The 15,683-nt window shown below is 31.9% G+C and overlaps 1 protein-coding gene across 1 annotated transcript in view; it reads left to right on the top strand.

The window, feature by feature from the left end:
• The window catches only part of PCDH10 (protocadherin 10), a 39,775-nt gene that overhangs the window by 3,619 nt on the left and 20,473 nt on the right, over positions 1–15,683 (top strand). Inside the window, exons 2-4 of the mRNA XM_057309967.1 lie at positions 622–680; positions 1,206–1,312; positions 9,014–9,319. Coding sequence (XP_057165950.1) covers positions 622–680; positions 1,206–1,312; positions 9,014–9,319 — 472 coding nt within the window. The remainder of the gene's footprint in view (positions 1–621; positions 681–1,205; positions 1,313–9,013; positions 9,320–15,683) is intronic.

Raw genomic sequence — 15,683 nt, forward strand, 5'->3', positions numbered from 1 at the left:
GAGGGCGCTTGGAGGGGGAAAAATTTGGGGGGGGGGAATTATGATTCCTTTCTTGGCAGGTTATTTTATTTATTTGAGTCTTAGATATTATTAATTGACTTTCATGAATACTTGTATAGCTCATTTGTATCTTAAGCACATTTTGAAAATAAACAACAAAATAATTCCATAAAATATCCAAACTTTTTGCTTATTGAGCGTGCTGTTTTTCTTGTGTCAACCAGTATGCACCTAAACACTTTTTTAGGCCACTGAAAGAAGGACTGCAGAGTGTACCTAGGTTGACTCTATGAGGGACAATAGTTTATGAGCCCTAGCTATGAGGTCATTTGCATTCTCTCCTTAATTGTGCGCGCACACACACACACACACATACACGTTTAGAATTGGCTTTTTTTTTTTGCAATTTTTTAATCCTTCATTGCAAATCTAGACTGAAGTGTCTCTACGTATTGCCCTTCCCTTAAACAGCAATCCCTAGGGTGAGGTCTTAGGACGGCTTGAAAATTCATAAAACTGTACACAATTACTTAAACTAGACTCAATTCCTAACCTCAAAAGAAGACTACTAGTTAAGCCCTTAGCGTTCAAATGCTCTTGATTTATTTATTTTTTTTCTAGACTAAACACCAGCGAGCAGAGCTCAGCTATCTAGTTGACAGACCTCGCCGAGTTAACAGGTATGGACTCTTTTTCCCCCCCCTACCTACTAAAATTAGGAATTAGGTGTATTATCCAATATTAAAATAGAAGACGTATAAAGCATCTCCAGCTAGATCAGAATGTAAATACCGATTATGTTGGGGTTCCTAGACAATACATTAAAAATATGGGTATATTTCATCTATATACAACTTACTGAATATATTTGAATATTTTATCAATTTATACTCCTACACTGCTTCTGATAATCTCCCTATTCCAGGTGAATATATACTTTCTTTTATGAAAATGATATAAACATATACATAACTCTGATCATAGAATAATGACCAAAGTGACATGCCTAAAAGGTTCAAACTGACTGCTGTGCTCAGTTTTAAAGAATTAGGCTTAAGGTGATGAAAACTACCTTTCTGCAGAAATAAAGCCAATTGAGACATCTATGAATCTGCAGCACCATTGGTGACCATGTGGTGGCAGAAGAATGTTTTCTGTGTTTCTTCACCTTTTTTATTCTAATATTCACGTTTTTGTACTTCTAGTTCTGCATTCCAGGAAGCTGACATAGTAAGCTCTAAGGACAGTGGTCATGGAGACAGTGAACAGGGAGATAGTGATCATGATGCCACCAACCGCGGCCAGTCAGCTGGTAAGTGTGTTCAAAGGGCAATGGTGACTTTTATAGTTTGTTGTTGTTGTTGTTGTTAAAAGTAAATCTAGAAAGAATGATGTCCTGGGTAATTTTCTGTAGGTTCGATGTTGGTAAGTCCACAAGAAAATGGTGTCATCCTACGTTGATAATTGTGTATTCAAAGAGGATTATAAAAATTTAGTGTTCCTTTGGGTAAAGCTAGAGATTTGTTATGAAATATGATAGAATATGAGCTATTTCTTCCTTATATAACATTCTTTAGTGCAATTATATCGCATACAAAAACCTATAGATTTCTCACCTGCTCCAGGCCTCAGTCTTCAGTCAATTAAGGTATTATTAGGCTTGTTTATGGATGAGGTAACTGAAGATGAATGAAATTGATTGACCTGCACAAAGTCACAGAGAATAAGTGGATGATTGGGAACTAGAATCCAGATTTCTTCCTTTCACAAGCAATGCATTTTGCAAGCCACTGAGTATTGAATGAAAGTAGGAAAGGTGATTAAAAGTCATGAATAGGCTGAAAGCAGGATTTCCAATGCTGGGTTCTTAGGCTTCAGGTCATTAGTAAACATTTGATAATGTGTATTTTCTCAAGCATCCTAGGTTTTCTCATATTTTCAATAGGGTCCATGACATGTCAAAAGTTGAACCCCATGTATATTTGTATATGAGGTTAATAATAACAACTGATGGGGTTGCAATGTGATACATATATTTTACATTGTTTACCTTTACTTTTTTTCTATATAAATTTAACTGTTAAGTTTTATAGGATGCTGATAACTCTGTTTACTAATCCTTAAAGAAAACACTTTTAAAAATAAAATATATACCTTATAATAATGAAAATGATTTCACAAGGGTTGGATATTCTTTCCACTTCATTTGCATTTCAACTAAGATGTGTCCTTGTTGATTTTTTTTTTTTTACTTTTTCTTTTTTGATTGAGCTTTGTGTTTTTCTGACATGTAAAGAAATGGAAAGGCAAATTAACCTTTGTAACTTAAAAAAAAATTCCATCATTGGGCCATCTCTAGATTCAACTCTGTTCACTTGATTTTGAGCTTTATTTTGATTAATGATGGAACCACAGAGTGATAGAGTCTTCATTTTCAAGGTAACCTTGGTCCTAGAGAGCACGCATTCCTTAACACACTGGGTGGACCTCTGAATGGTGCTGAGACAGTGTGTCAAAGGGCAGTACCCGCCCCATGGTCGCCTGGCAGCAGTGGTTACTGCAAGCCTCTCACTTGGCTAATGTGTGCTGTGTCTGAGGCTGCCTTAGCCTTGGGAAACACAGGCAAGAGGAGGGGGAAAAGGCTGCTCAAGGGTCTCTTTATATTGCTGCAAGTCATTAATATGCAGACCTAATGAGACTTGAGAACTGCCAAGAATCCCCGGAGGTCCCTGCCCCTTGCGGGCCTTCACGCTAAGTGAACAGAGCATCTATTTAGTGTCTGGGAACCTGACAACAAACCAGATCTTGCCAGAAGTTTATATTTGAGTACAAAGTCCCTTTCATTTTTGGCCTATATATGGCATATGATTTATTGTTATCTTTTAAAAGCTGTACGTTTAGAATTGCTCATTCCTATTCATTTTCCAGGGTTTCTAATTCAAGTTAGCCTTTTTAAACTTCTAAAACAAAATGTTTAATATTAAAACAGTATCTGCTGCATGTTTCCTTGGGTGCAATTTATCCTTTTCCCACTCCCCCACCCCTGCTTTGTTTTTTTCTGTAGCACTCCAGTCTCAATGAACATTTCAATTAGTTTAGTCCCTCAGACATAATGAGCTATAATAACCTAACCAAAGAAAGAGAAACGAATAAACATCTGCAAAAAGTGCTAAATTTGGAAGATGGATGGGAATAGATTCTTATCAACCTGCCTTCCCAGTAGCTATTTTATTTCTGAGGGACTCAATGTTGCCATTTTGGTAATGTTTCTTTCAAATTATTTGAGATGTCAAAGCATTAAAAGGAAAATTAAAATGCCAAATTGTGTTCTGGAAAACATTTTTAAAAAACAAGGCAGTTTGTATTTTTCTTTATCAATGGCAAAATTTTTTCCCCTATCTTTACTTTCTTAAACATGAAAAGTATTACAGAATTAATTTATTTTTGTATTTCATTGGCAGTTCTAGGGCAGCCACAACATACCAAGCACAATAATTGCTGTTTTAGAATTGTAATGACACACTTGTATTAAGAAGTAATCTCACCTTTGTGTGCTGAATTGCAATCAGATTTAATATGTCTAATTTTATTGTAAGAATGATTTTGAAGTGTTTTCTTTTTAAGTATAAAACCCTAAATGCAGAGAATTGAAATGCATTTACTTAATGACTTTCTCCAGTTCATACTGATGTTGTGTACCGTAAACTTTATAGCAAGTAGCTGTAATAGTTCCTAAAAGTTAAACCCATTTCAGGTGAATAAGTACATCTGTTTTATTTTCTTGTAAAGTCGGGTATTGATGATCATCCAGTTTTGTAATATTTAGGAAATATTCACAGCACATCTATTTCCAGGTTTATGATTTGGAAAAAATTCATACCAATAAGCAAATCTTACTCAGCCAGTTTTTAGGGGGAGAACACCAGATTATCAAGGAAAAATAGTACTAGAAAGACGTAAACTCTGAATCCTGTCCTTTAGTCTGTACCTCATTACATATTCCATTATGTACACTATTGAGCTTAGTGCTTCACCTGTTTAAACTTCCTAACTTTTTATTTATTCTCAGTTTCTTTTTGTATGTTAACATTACTTTGTATTTATTTATTTAGATATGCCTTCTATTTATTCTTCTATGAATAGTTTTCTTTTTTGTTCTTTCTTCCCTACCCCCCCTGCCTTTCTCCTTTCTAAGCCATTTGCAGTCACCAATCTTGTTCATAGAAGGGCTTTAAACACGGAGGCAGCTGCACAGAGAATCACATAAGCTTTTTCAGTTTTCTACTGCACCTGGCTCCATGTGTGAAATTCTTCGGCTTGACCACTGCTCTGTGGCATTTTCTTTCTATAGCCTTGTCAAGGTGCTTTCCGTTTTTTTCAGTGCACTATTGATGTATTAGTTAGGTATGGCAGAAGTCCAGGAAGATGTGGTAAATATATGTATAAACCATCACAAGAGGAAAATCTGATTAATCGCAGCTCAAATAGCCAAAAAAAAAGTCAAAGTGTACTTAAAAGAAATATAGTTTCAATTTTGTTTAGTATATCATTAGATTAAAAGATTTTTTTTTCTGATTTGCAATACTGACACAAAAATTTTAGTTGTATATTCTTAAACGTTTTAACATTATTACAGGTACATCTGAGGAGATATATTTATTTGTAAGAATTTTTTTGCCTCAGTTATTAAATCCTTGCAATATTCATACTCCTGGAATTATCAATTCATTTTTTAATAATTGTGTCTCCTTAAAATATATATTGAAGAATAATAAGTGATTCTGTTAATGTTACTTGTTATGGTTTACCTGAAAATTGTCAAGTGGCTCCTTCTTGTTAATTTTTCTTTCAGTTACAAGGAAACTTAGCTTCTAAGTGTGTTTATTTTTAACTAATTATTGAGATTGATACATGATATGTGGTCAAAATTTAGCTATACATAAAAAAAATAAAGTGATTTGAATTGTCAGTATCTTCAAACTAGTAGATAAAGTATAGCATGAAATGTGTCTGGCCGTTGCACAACTACTGCAATATCAATAAGACAATTTTTGATTTATCATAAGTACAAATTTCCCTCTCCCACCTCCAGTAAGAATTTAGATACTTGCAGATAAACATCCGGACTTATACATAAAGTGAATTTACATTTGTTTGCAAAAGCTTACTCAGGTTTCTGGTGAAAATCTGAGCTACAAATTGATGTTACAGAAAGATTTATAATTGGAAAAATATATGACAAAATATTAGAGAAAATGGAGAAAAATATAAACATTTTGAATGATAAGGAGAAATTTTAATGTACATGTTTTGATTTTTTCATGAGTGAGTCATATTGATAAATATCTGCCTATGAGCTATGTTTTTCTAAAAATTATAGCAACTTTAGTGGTTGTTATTAATATCTCTCCATTTTTTGGTGCTAAGCGGTTAAAGGAGGACTGGAAATTTCTTCAAAAAATTAAGTATTGATTTTCTTTAAAATTAATTTATCATGTTATGAAAAATTAAACATTTTTATGAAGTCTTGGTGCATGAGGAAGACATGTACCCATAACTTTGTATTATTACATTCATCAGAAAACAGCACAAATTGAATACAATTATAATATTTTTGAAATCACAAGTTGTTCTCAGTGGTGATATCACTGCCTCTGACTATAAGGAACAAGTTACTTGCTGGTTAAAAAATATGTATTTAAAAATTTGTCTAAATATATCTTTGCATAACAGGCAGTCTATCACGTCAGCTGTCATGCCTTGTAGAACAGATTATTTCTGAGAAGTTGGAAAAATAAATAACTAGGAAAAGAAATTTCAAATAACATGTATATACATATATACATATATATATGTATATACATATACATGTATATATGTATATATGTATATTGAAATATTTCTTAGTAAATAGCAGAACTTCAAAACTGAGGTTCGGCCTGTATTTTTCTGCTGTACAAGTATCACAGGTTCTATAGTAAGGGCATTTGAATAAGAAAAACTAAAAATCAGGTTAAATTTATTTTCTCTTGGGCCTTTAATTTGAGCTATTAAAAAATTCTAAGAGCAGTGTGAAAGGCATACATTGTAATATGTCACCTGCCCTATAACACCTGGCACTCCTGTGTATTATGTAGTTATTTATCACAACAAAACTTAAATATACTTCTGTTTATTTGGTCATTAAATAATATATTTAATGGGACTGGAGATAAATGAAAAAAGGTAAATACTGCTAGTCTTTTAGTGACTCCCTGAAGTGAGGAATGGTAATAGGAATATTTATCTGGTTCTCAAACTATATATCTAAAAGGCAAAGGATTTGAAATTTATTGATGTACTATTTGTTATTTTTCTTTTAATTTTGTCTCTATGATATTTTTTTCCTCGTGAGAAATTGGTACACTTGCTTTATCAGTAAAACTTGTGAAATATATTCGTGCACAATTTGTGGCACCATCTCTCTCTTTCTGGTTATGTAAAGCTCTGTGTTCGTACTATGGGAATCACACTTTAAAAGGACTAGTTCATAAATTTAGTAAGAACATTATTTATAAGGGCTTTCTTCCTTCTGTCAGGTAAAATTGTTCTTCCAACAAAAACTTTATCATATTTCTCATTTTTCCTGTTATGCACATGATATATTTTCTGTACAGGTTCTCAACTGATGAGAACTTGATTACATCATCTGAGGGAATTTTAACTAGCCTCTAATAACTAAGGAAGTGGAAAACCAGAAAACCATTAACTTGAAGAAAAGAAAATGGGCACAATTGAGTATACACTACCTATAAAAACAAGTACTATTGAAAGTACCTACTAACATAATCAGACAACATCTTAATAATGTTGAGAGACTAGTTTATTAAATTTTTTCTATGAGAGAGATGATCATATTTAAAAATATGAGACTCCTGGGGTACAGGTGCTCGAAAAGATGTGAAAGATTATTAATGGTCTCATGTAGTATATTTAAAATGATACTTATCAGTCATATGAGGAAAATTGCATTAATTCCAAATTTTGCATTATATACCCATCTTTATTAGGGTCTAATAATACAGTTTGATCTTAATATTTGAATTAATTCCACCAACTTTAAATTTAATACCTTGAATTTAATTTTCAAACATGATTGCTCATAATAATTTGAATTTTAACAGTAGTTACATCTATCAAAAAAAATCTTTTCTTCTCTATCACACTGCAAATAGGAAGCATTTCTAGTACAGTATTCAAAACATAAATCTCTGTGGTTCTATGGCTCTACCTACCTCATATGTCAATGTGTATCAGGGACATTTTCCTTCCCTAACTCTTTTTCTTTCTACATCTCTTCTTGAAGAAATAGGATAAAAAAACTGAGCTACTTTGGTGTCTAGAAAAACATTGACACATTTTACATGCTTTCTTAGTCTGGTTCCTTATCCTGGTTTCAGCTCACGTTTAAGTTCCTCAACGGTTCACTGATCAGTAATTTATTTCCAGGCTTATGCATGACAATTATCAATGGAACATTATAATCGAAGTCAGACTCAACATTATACATAGTTTAATTTAAAATAAAAAAGTCATAAAGTGAGATTAATATATGATAAGAAGCTTTGTTTCATTTCTTTAAACATAATTTACATAATTAACTGTTCTGAACTCCAAAATACTTGCGGGTAATCTAGAAGATTAATACTCCGAAGAAATCTTTTCTGTATTTTATACATACAGATGTTAACATTTACACACAAACAAGTAAAGCAGTTTGTGACACAAATGCCATCAGGAATTTATAAACTAAAACTGACTCAAGAGTTCAAATCACTCATGGTATTTATAAGAAGAAACAATCAGATGGGTTCATTAAATAAATATTAGTCTGTCAATTAAAAACAGGAATTCATACTCACGCATTCGAAAGTTTCTTTTATACAGAACGATCATACTCAAATTATTTAAATTGATCCTGTTTAAAAACATGCACAACAAATGTGTTAGTATGTTTAGAAATGTATTAAAATGTGATTTAGGTTTATGCACTTGTTTTTCTGAGTAGGGGTAGTTATCAAAATGAGTACCAAGAAGTATTCTATCATGCTCAAAAATTGTTCTGCTTTGCTTAAGAAACTGAACTTTCTTGCGTCATAAGTCAGATAGTGTTAAATGATCTTGTCAATCTGTGGGAGACAATGAAACTTGAAGATGTCATTTGAAATCTTAGTATTCTCAGATTAGTAGGGAAACTGTTCTGTGTTGACTAGGACAAGTGTTTTCCAATGTGAACATCTAATAAGGTATTTGTCAATAGTATCTGCAGCTGACTCACATTACACTTGATTACCTTGGTTTCCCTAATCACAGTCATTTGTTCGGGTTTTGTCTGCAGTGGTAAATGATAAGTGGCTTGTAGTAATATGGGCTACCAGAGTGTCATTGAAACATACCTTTTAGGGTCATTTTCTGAGAACCTGAGAAAGCATGCTCTTGGCCACTCCTGAAATGTTTCGTTCTTGTTATTTATCAACTTATCAATATGTGTGCTGTATTTCTGTTGAATTTCACTTTCTATTTCATGTCCAGATTTCATAATCTAAATATCATCATTTGTGCTTCACATAGTTCTGATGTTTTTGTCTCTAAGAAGAAAAATGTCGGATGCCTTATCATCATTAGAGATTATGGATTATAAAGGCTTTACACTTTGCATTTTTCTCTGTATGAATTTCACCAGAGATTTTAAAAAATATTCATTCTTTTTCTATTCACCATCCCCTAGTTATTTAAATAATTTAGAGCCAGAATTTTCCCCCAATACTGTGAGAAATTTAGAAACATCTTCCTCAGGGTCCTCTTTGCTAGAAGTCTAATCCTTTGGAAAATAGTACGAAGACATTTTTGGTTCCTGTGAGGTTAAGGCAAGAAAACTTTGGCAAAACACATTTACCCAGCACTCTTTATGCTACCTGTAATGTTTCACATTAGTGAAACCTGAATCTGTAGTTTCTCTTTTTTCTGCTTACAGGTATGGATCTCTTCTCCAACTGCACTGAGGAATGCAAAGCGCTGGGCCACTCAGATCGGTGCTGGATGCCTTCTTTTGTCCCCGCCGATGGACGTCAGGCTGCTGATTATCGCAGCAATCTGCATGTTCCTGGCATGGACTCTGTTCCAGACACCGAGGTGTTTGAAACTCCAGAAGCCCAGCCTGGGGCGGAGAGGTCTTTCTCCACCTTTGGCAAAGAGAAGGCCCTTCACAGCACTCTGGAGAGGAAGGAGCTGGATGGACTGCTGTCTAATACACGAGCGCCTTACAAACCACCATATTTGAGTAAGTATTACATAAAAGGCTTTATCAAAGTATTCCCTTTGAGGGAATAAGTTCAACATGTCATTCTTCTTAGTAAAAATAGAGTTCAGGTTGTTTTCAGAAACAAAGATAAAAGTGACTCTTGGATTCAGGCAGCACTTTACTACGGAAAATGAATATACTTAACAGGAAGACAGGTTCCTGTGTTAGGACATGGTTGTTGACAACCATCAAACATAACTTTTGATGTTGAAAACATTTTTCAAATGTGCTTCATATTTCCTTTGGATATTGCTCTCTTGCTTACTTGATTTCCATGTGTTTTGAAGGGCTTAATTAAGATGGAAAAACATCTCTTGACACTTGAGTCACTGGGAGATTTCATTTTTTTATTGATGCCAGCATTATCGCATAATCATCCTTCTTCCACTGTGACATTAAACATTTTAGGCTAAATTAGGAAATCAGTGCAGCCATCACTTTGACCATTCAACGCAATTTAGTAATATGTTCATATGGAGTAAGTCTCTGATCAGAATCAGAGGAACTATGTGATGGAAACATATAAATAAAGCAATATTCTTCATTTACTTAAAACAATATGTTCTTCTAACATGGAGACATTGAAAATTGTACTCAGCTCTTTCAATATTGGGACCATATTCTCTAAGTGGGTTATTTTATACAACCACTGTGAAAATAAAAATGCTTAGAGATTCTGTAGTGTTATTTCCTTTGAGGACCTTGGTAATGAAGTTATCCTATATGCTCTGCTATAATAGTTATCTTTTCCTTTTAGTTGATGGGTAAATACCACTGACAACTCAATAGTTTGGTCAAATCATATAAACTAATGTTTGATAAGGATGAAACTCATAAAAATTCAAAAGATAACTTTTATCTTTTATGGCAAATCCAACGTATATGATATTTTCTTTCTTTCATCTCCTGGTATGAAAAAAATCATGGAATCATAAGCTAGGAGCAAAAATGAGACAGATTGCAGATTATTCATTTCTTTTATGATTTATGGAATGGGAGGGAAATAGAAAAAATACTGAAAGGAAAGAAAAAAACTAGAAGAACATATGTGTTAACTCTTATGCATATAAATATGAAAGTCATGGATTGAATGCATTGAGGACAAGACTACTACTGTAGACATTGGTAATAAGAGTAGGCAAGTGTCCTATGGGTAAAGAAATAGATCTGCCATTGGATACATACATTGGGATGGCAACAATGATTAAACTGTTTCAAATTACTTGGAAATACCATTACCCCACAAATGATTAAGTATTTTAGCATTTCAGAACCAAATAATTGCTCCTGTCTATAAACTACTGATACTTGTTTTGCTTTATCTTTTGAAGTTAAAAAATACAAGGAAAGCACATATACTTAAGGGAAGTACTTTGAAATATCTAACATAATAACTATGATGAAATTTGGATGCTAAAGTCCCAAAGTTTAGCTCACATATCTACATACATTAGTGATTTAAAATAGCCTGAAATAGTTACATGTGTTGCTGGAGATCAAAGAATGCATATATTATTTAATTAAGAAAATTAAGATTTGTTTGCCTATTACTCAGAAATAGTAGAATAAATTAGTTTTTAAAAACTATTTTTTTCCCTGTGTTAGCCAGCTCACACCATTCAAAATTTAGGGTTTGGGATGAAGTGTGACCTGGGTGAAAAATAAGCAGAAATATAAGTATTTAGTCGTTTTTACTTATATTTTCCTTAGTTCTTCATAGAACTTCAACTTCTGGTGTTTAATGTTATCTTAGACTCACACAATTATCTTTAAAATTACATCATGGTTCTGATTTAATAGACATAGTCGATTTTATGGTTAACTTGATAGTATAAACTACAAATAAAAAACATTCCTAACGATTTTGCTCTCCAAATTCACATGATGATAGTTGTTAATACTTGTATTATTTATCATCAGGAATGGAAATATTCTCATCTTCTAAATTGAAAAGCATGTCCCTTAATAATTAAACTAAAAACTTGGCACCTATAACTTGTTTTTAATCAGAATGTTTTAAATAATTATTGGGGTAGTAGTTTTCTTTTGCTGAACATGCATTTAGTTCTGTAGTGAACATAATGTTTATTTAATGTTAAGAAAGTAGCTGTATATTTAGTTATTTCTGTAGAGCTCTAAAAATAAAGCCTAATGAAGCTACCATTGTCATTTATAAAATGATCAGGAAATGGTAATATGCTTAATAATACAAATGAGATCATCGTCTATACCCAAGAACTTCCCATTTCTATACTTCTGATTGCTAAATTTAGAATTCAAAATCGCAAGAAACCTTCTTCTACACAAAAGTACGTGTATGCACGTTAAAAAAAAAGTAGTTTGTGTTTTTTTTAAATGCCCAAATACAACTATATTTCCTTTTTTTTTAATGTGTAAGAAAAGATCCATGAAGAGTATGCATGATGCACTTAATGAAATGGAAGTTATTTTTTAAATTAGGAATAATTTAGAAAATGTCTATTCATACTCATTAGTCATGAGCACTTTATGAACTTGCTTGCTCTTATTTTTGTTATAATGCTGTAGTTTGTTCCTACTATGATAAAAACCAAAGGGATACACTGACAGATTGAAGAAATAAATTTAAACATGTAGAAGGTGGTTGTATTCAATACTCAGTGTTTAGATTTATCTTAAAATGCTAATGAATTTTAGTGTAGCTTTACCTTTTTCAGAGAAATAAAAAATACTAAAATATCACCTTAACTTTTGATAAAAATTAATCACTGTTTTTGACACTTATTAAAATGAAACGTAAAAAAAAATTATTACCTGGAATTTAAAAATAACACCACATTTTATCGTGAAGAATTCAAGAATTTCTTTAGTATTATAGACATCTTATTTAAAATAAGTCTTTCAAATGACACAACATTATACAGAAAACAATCTGGATAGTCTCAGCAAATAAGGAGCAAAAAATAGTTTAAATTCAAGAATATAATTGATAAAAGCTATATGATTAAGATCATATAAAAACCCAATAGTTAAAACAATATCTTTAATATTACTTTTGCAATCACTCTTGCTTATGATTTTGGCTTTCACATCATTGCTTATGACTTTTGTCAGTAAACAAGCATATCTTTTGGTTTGAATCAGTATAAACAGTACAGTAGTAAAATTGTAAGTATTCATTATTTGGAAACTCATTGATTTCTTGTCAATAAGCATAATCAATGCCTAAGAATTAACAACAGTCAAAAGACAACCAATGAAATTCCATCTAAAATATATTTGTGAAAATCTTTCTTTCATTTATTTAAAGGGTCATATACAATAATAAATTATATTGAGTGAAATGAAAAAATACCCTGACATAATAATTTTTTAAACCCTAAATCCATGAAATTTTCTAGACTCATAGGACTGTAGGGAACCTTTTATTGAAATATCACGGTCTATCATGTGTTCACATTACACAACATTTAGACTAGTCCATGTATGCCAAAAAATTACTTGTTGTCTCCTGACCTAATTTTATTTTTTGCCTACTTTTTGAGTCCTTTTGAAACTTCGATTCAACTCAGTCTTAACACAAGAAAAAATGTCAGAACTTTGAAACATTCCATTTGAAAAATTGCTGACACTTTACCTAGACTTTTTTCAGTAAACCTCATTTTGAGAAAATTCTTTTGGGCATCTATGTTATTTCTATGGTGCACTTCAAGTTTTCAGTTGATTAAAATTGTAGAGCATGTTTTGTTTAGACACATCTCTTTCAATCCCTTCATTATCTCAATCTGCCTTCTGTGAGTTTTCGTAATTTGTTGAACTCAATAGTGTGGTAAGAACATACATAAGATTCAAAATAAAACAACTTTTCTTATTGGTACACATCACCCTCGTATTTATGAATCCTTCTATATGTTTTCTCTGGGATTTCTATATTCCTGTAATGTCATAAACATAGCATCAGTTTGTCAAATAATAAAGTCCATAAATAAGCATATTATACATGGCCTTTTTAACATTTCTGTCTCATAGGTCCGTACATCACTAAATGAATGGACATCTTTTTCAGGATATTTTTTTCTAGTACATATGTTAATTTCTGTTCCCTTTTTCTCCAAGTTGTGTTACTTTTTTATAATATCCTATTTCTGAGGCTTTTGCTTCTCTCACTCTTCTTTATAAAAATAGCTCTAGATTTGTGAACCTAACTTTCTCACTTTTTTAGTTTAAACCTTTGTGACAAATCTCTGGTCTTTGAATCACATCAGTCCTTCTGTTTTTCATTAAATTCCTTTGTTTAGTAATTAAGAATTGATCTCTCATAATCAAAATAGTTTACTTACCTCAACTCTGTAAGCAGGAAATGAATAACTCAAGGCCAGAAAAAAAACCCATCCCAGTTCATATTCTCTGTATGTCTTCTGTTAGATGTAATGTTCACTGAATTTTACGATATTTTAACTTCTTTGAAAAATGGTCATCTATTCACAATTTGTATCATTACTCCAGTTAGCTGATCCAGTAGCTGCCTGGAACCTTCCTGTAACTTCAGATAACTGAGATATTATCACATTATCTTATTTCTTCTGTAGTTGGTCAGTAATGGCCCGCCCCAATTAATAGGACTTCAAGTGAAAGCTATAAAAATCCTTCCGAGGTGAATGTTCATTTTACATCTATACATCTGGCAATTTCTGTAGGCAATTTGTTTTTCATTTATTCAGACATCCGTGCTTCTCAGTGACTTATCACATGTCATTTAAAATTTGTGCCTTTGGGTGCATTGGAACTGGTTAGTATCTAATACTCTCTTGGCGTATTTAGACTCATTATCCAGCTATGCGTATTATAAATGCTAATAATTATGTGATAAAAAAGGGAATGAATGGCTGAATGAATGTTTTTTAAAGTACCCAAATAATCTTTAATGCTGTCGTTATACTTTCATTTACACATGCATCTACACACAGTTTTGTTTTGTTTTTAATCCCTAGGCAAACTTTCTTTTCTTCCAATTTTTAAAATATGTTTTAAATTAGTTATACCTCTCTCGTGCTATTTCCTACAAGTTTTTCTAAGGGGAAGTAGATCGTGAACTCATTCAAAATATTGATATGCACGTAACCAAGGTGCTTTTGTAGTTTTTCAGTACTCTGAGACTTTAAACTCCTTTTGATTCATTCTAAGAACTTATATTCTAAAAAGGTGTTAAATTTGTTTCATACTTATTAACTCTCTTAGAATTTTAAATACTCCCCTTTCTTACCAGATCTTTGAGATAATCTTTCTTTGATGTATTTTATTTGCTAGCAGCTTTCATAGTTTAGGTCTTATCTTTTACTTCTTTATAAAGCTAATAGATATAAATTTTCATCTAGTATAGTCACTTATTTTTCTTATATAATTCCCATGTAGGAATTATTTATTTGCATGTTATTAATTTTATTTTTGAATGGACAGCTACGTAGCTAAATAAAAAAATATATTTAAGGGTACGTAGAGAAGACTTAATTGATAAAAGTAGTTTATATCTATTCAATATTTACACTCCTTAGTATATTAGTCTCCATCTACTGTTTAAAGCAGTTTATTTCATGCATACTTTGCTTTTTATTGAGCTAACATTTAGCATATTAATATTATTTATATACCTCATTTTATATTACAGATCATTTCCATCCTCTTTCTTATTTTGTACATTGGAAGTAAATCCATATAAGCACTTGTCCGTCATGTGAGCCTAACAAAGGAAGATTATCAATTAAAATATAAATAGAATTATTCAATGAAAAGGATTATCTACTTGGGATTTTTTTCCTGCCTCATCATATTGAAGATGTATGGGTCAAAATTTAAATGCATTAAGATATAAAGATATTGTGAAGAAGTCTGGAATATACAAATTCACTTGCTTATAAATATCATTAAACATTATTCAATACTCAATGTGCCAGACGTTTTTTGGGTGAGCCTGTGTCTTCTAAAGTCCTTTTAATAGGAATTAGATAGCATCATTTAGACAATATAACTTGGAAACTGTTTTGGACTGTGAGGTTCATTGTTCAAGATTAAATAATATTATCAAATTAGGACTAAACACAGCATAATGGGAGTCAATTTAATGTTTCCCAAAGTATAATAAAAATCTTGGAAGTTTTATATCAAAGTCTAGTAAGACTCCCTAATTACTGCATTAGTGGCCCCCAATCACTTACATTAATTTAGGTGAGGAGAGTATAGAGGATTTGAAAACATTGAATCCCAAGTGTAATTACATACAAAAGGACATGGATAAAGCCAAATTATAAACTAGCAATTTTCACAGATAAAAATCAGGGTTTTATTTCTGAATCTTTCATTGATACGT

This window comes from Ursus arctos, unplaced genomic scaffold (assembly GCF_023065955.2).
Source record: "Ursus arctos isolate Adak ecotype North America unplaced genomic scaffold, UrsArc2.0 scaffold_11, whole genome shotgun sequence".
NCBI classification, from domain to species: domain Eukaryota; kingdom Metazoa; phylum Chordata; class Mammalia; order Carnivora; family Ursidae; genus Ursus; species Ursus arctos.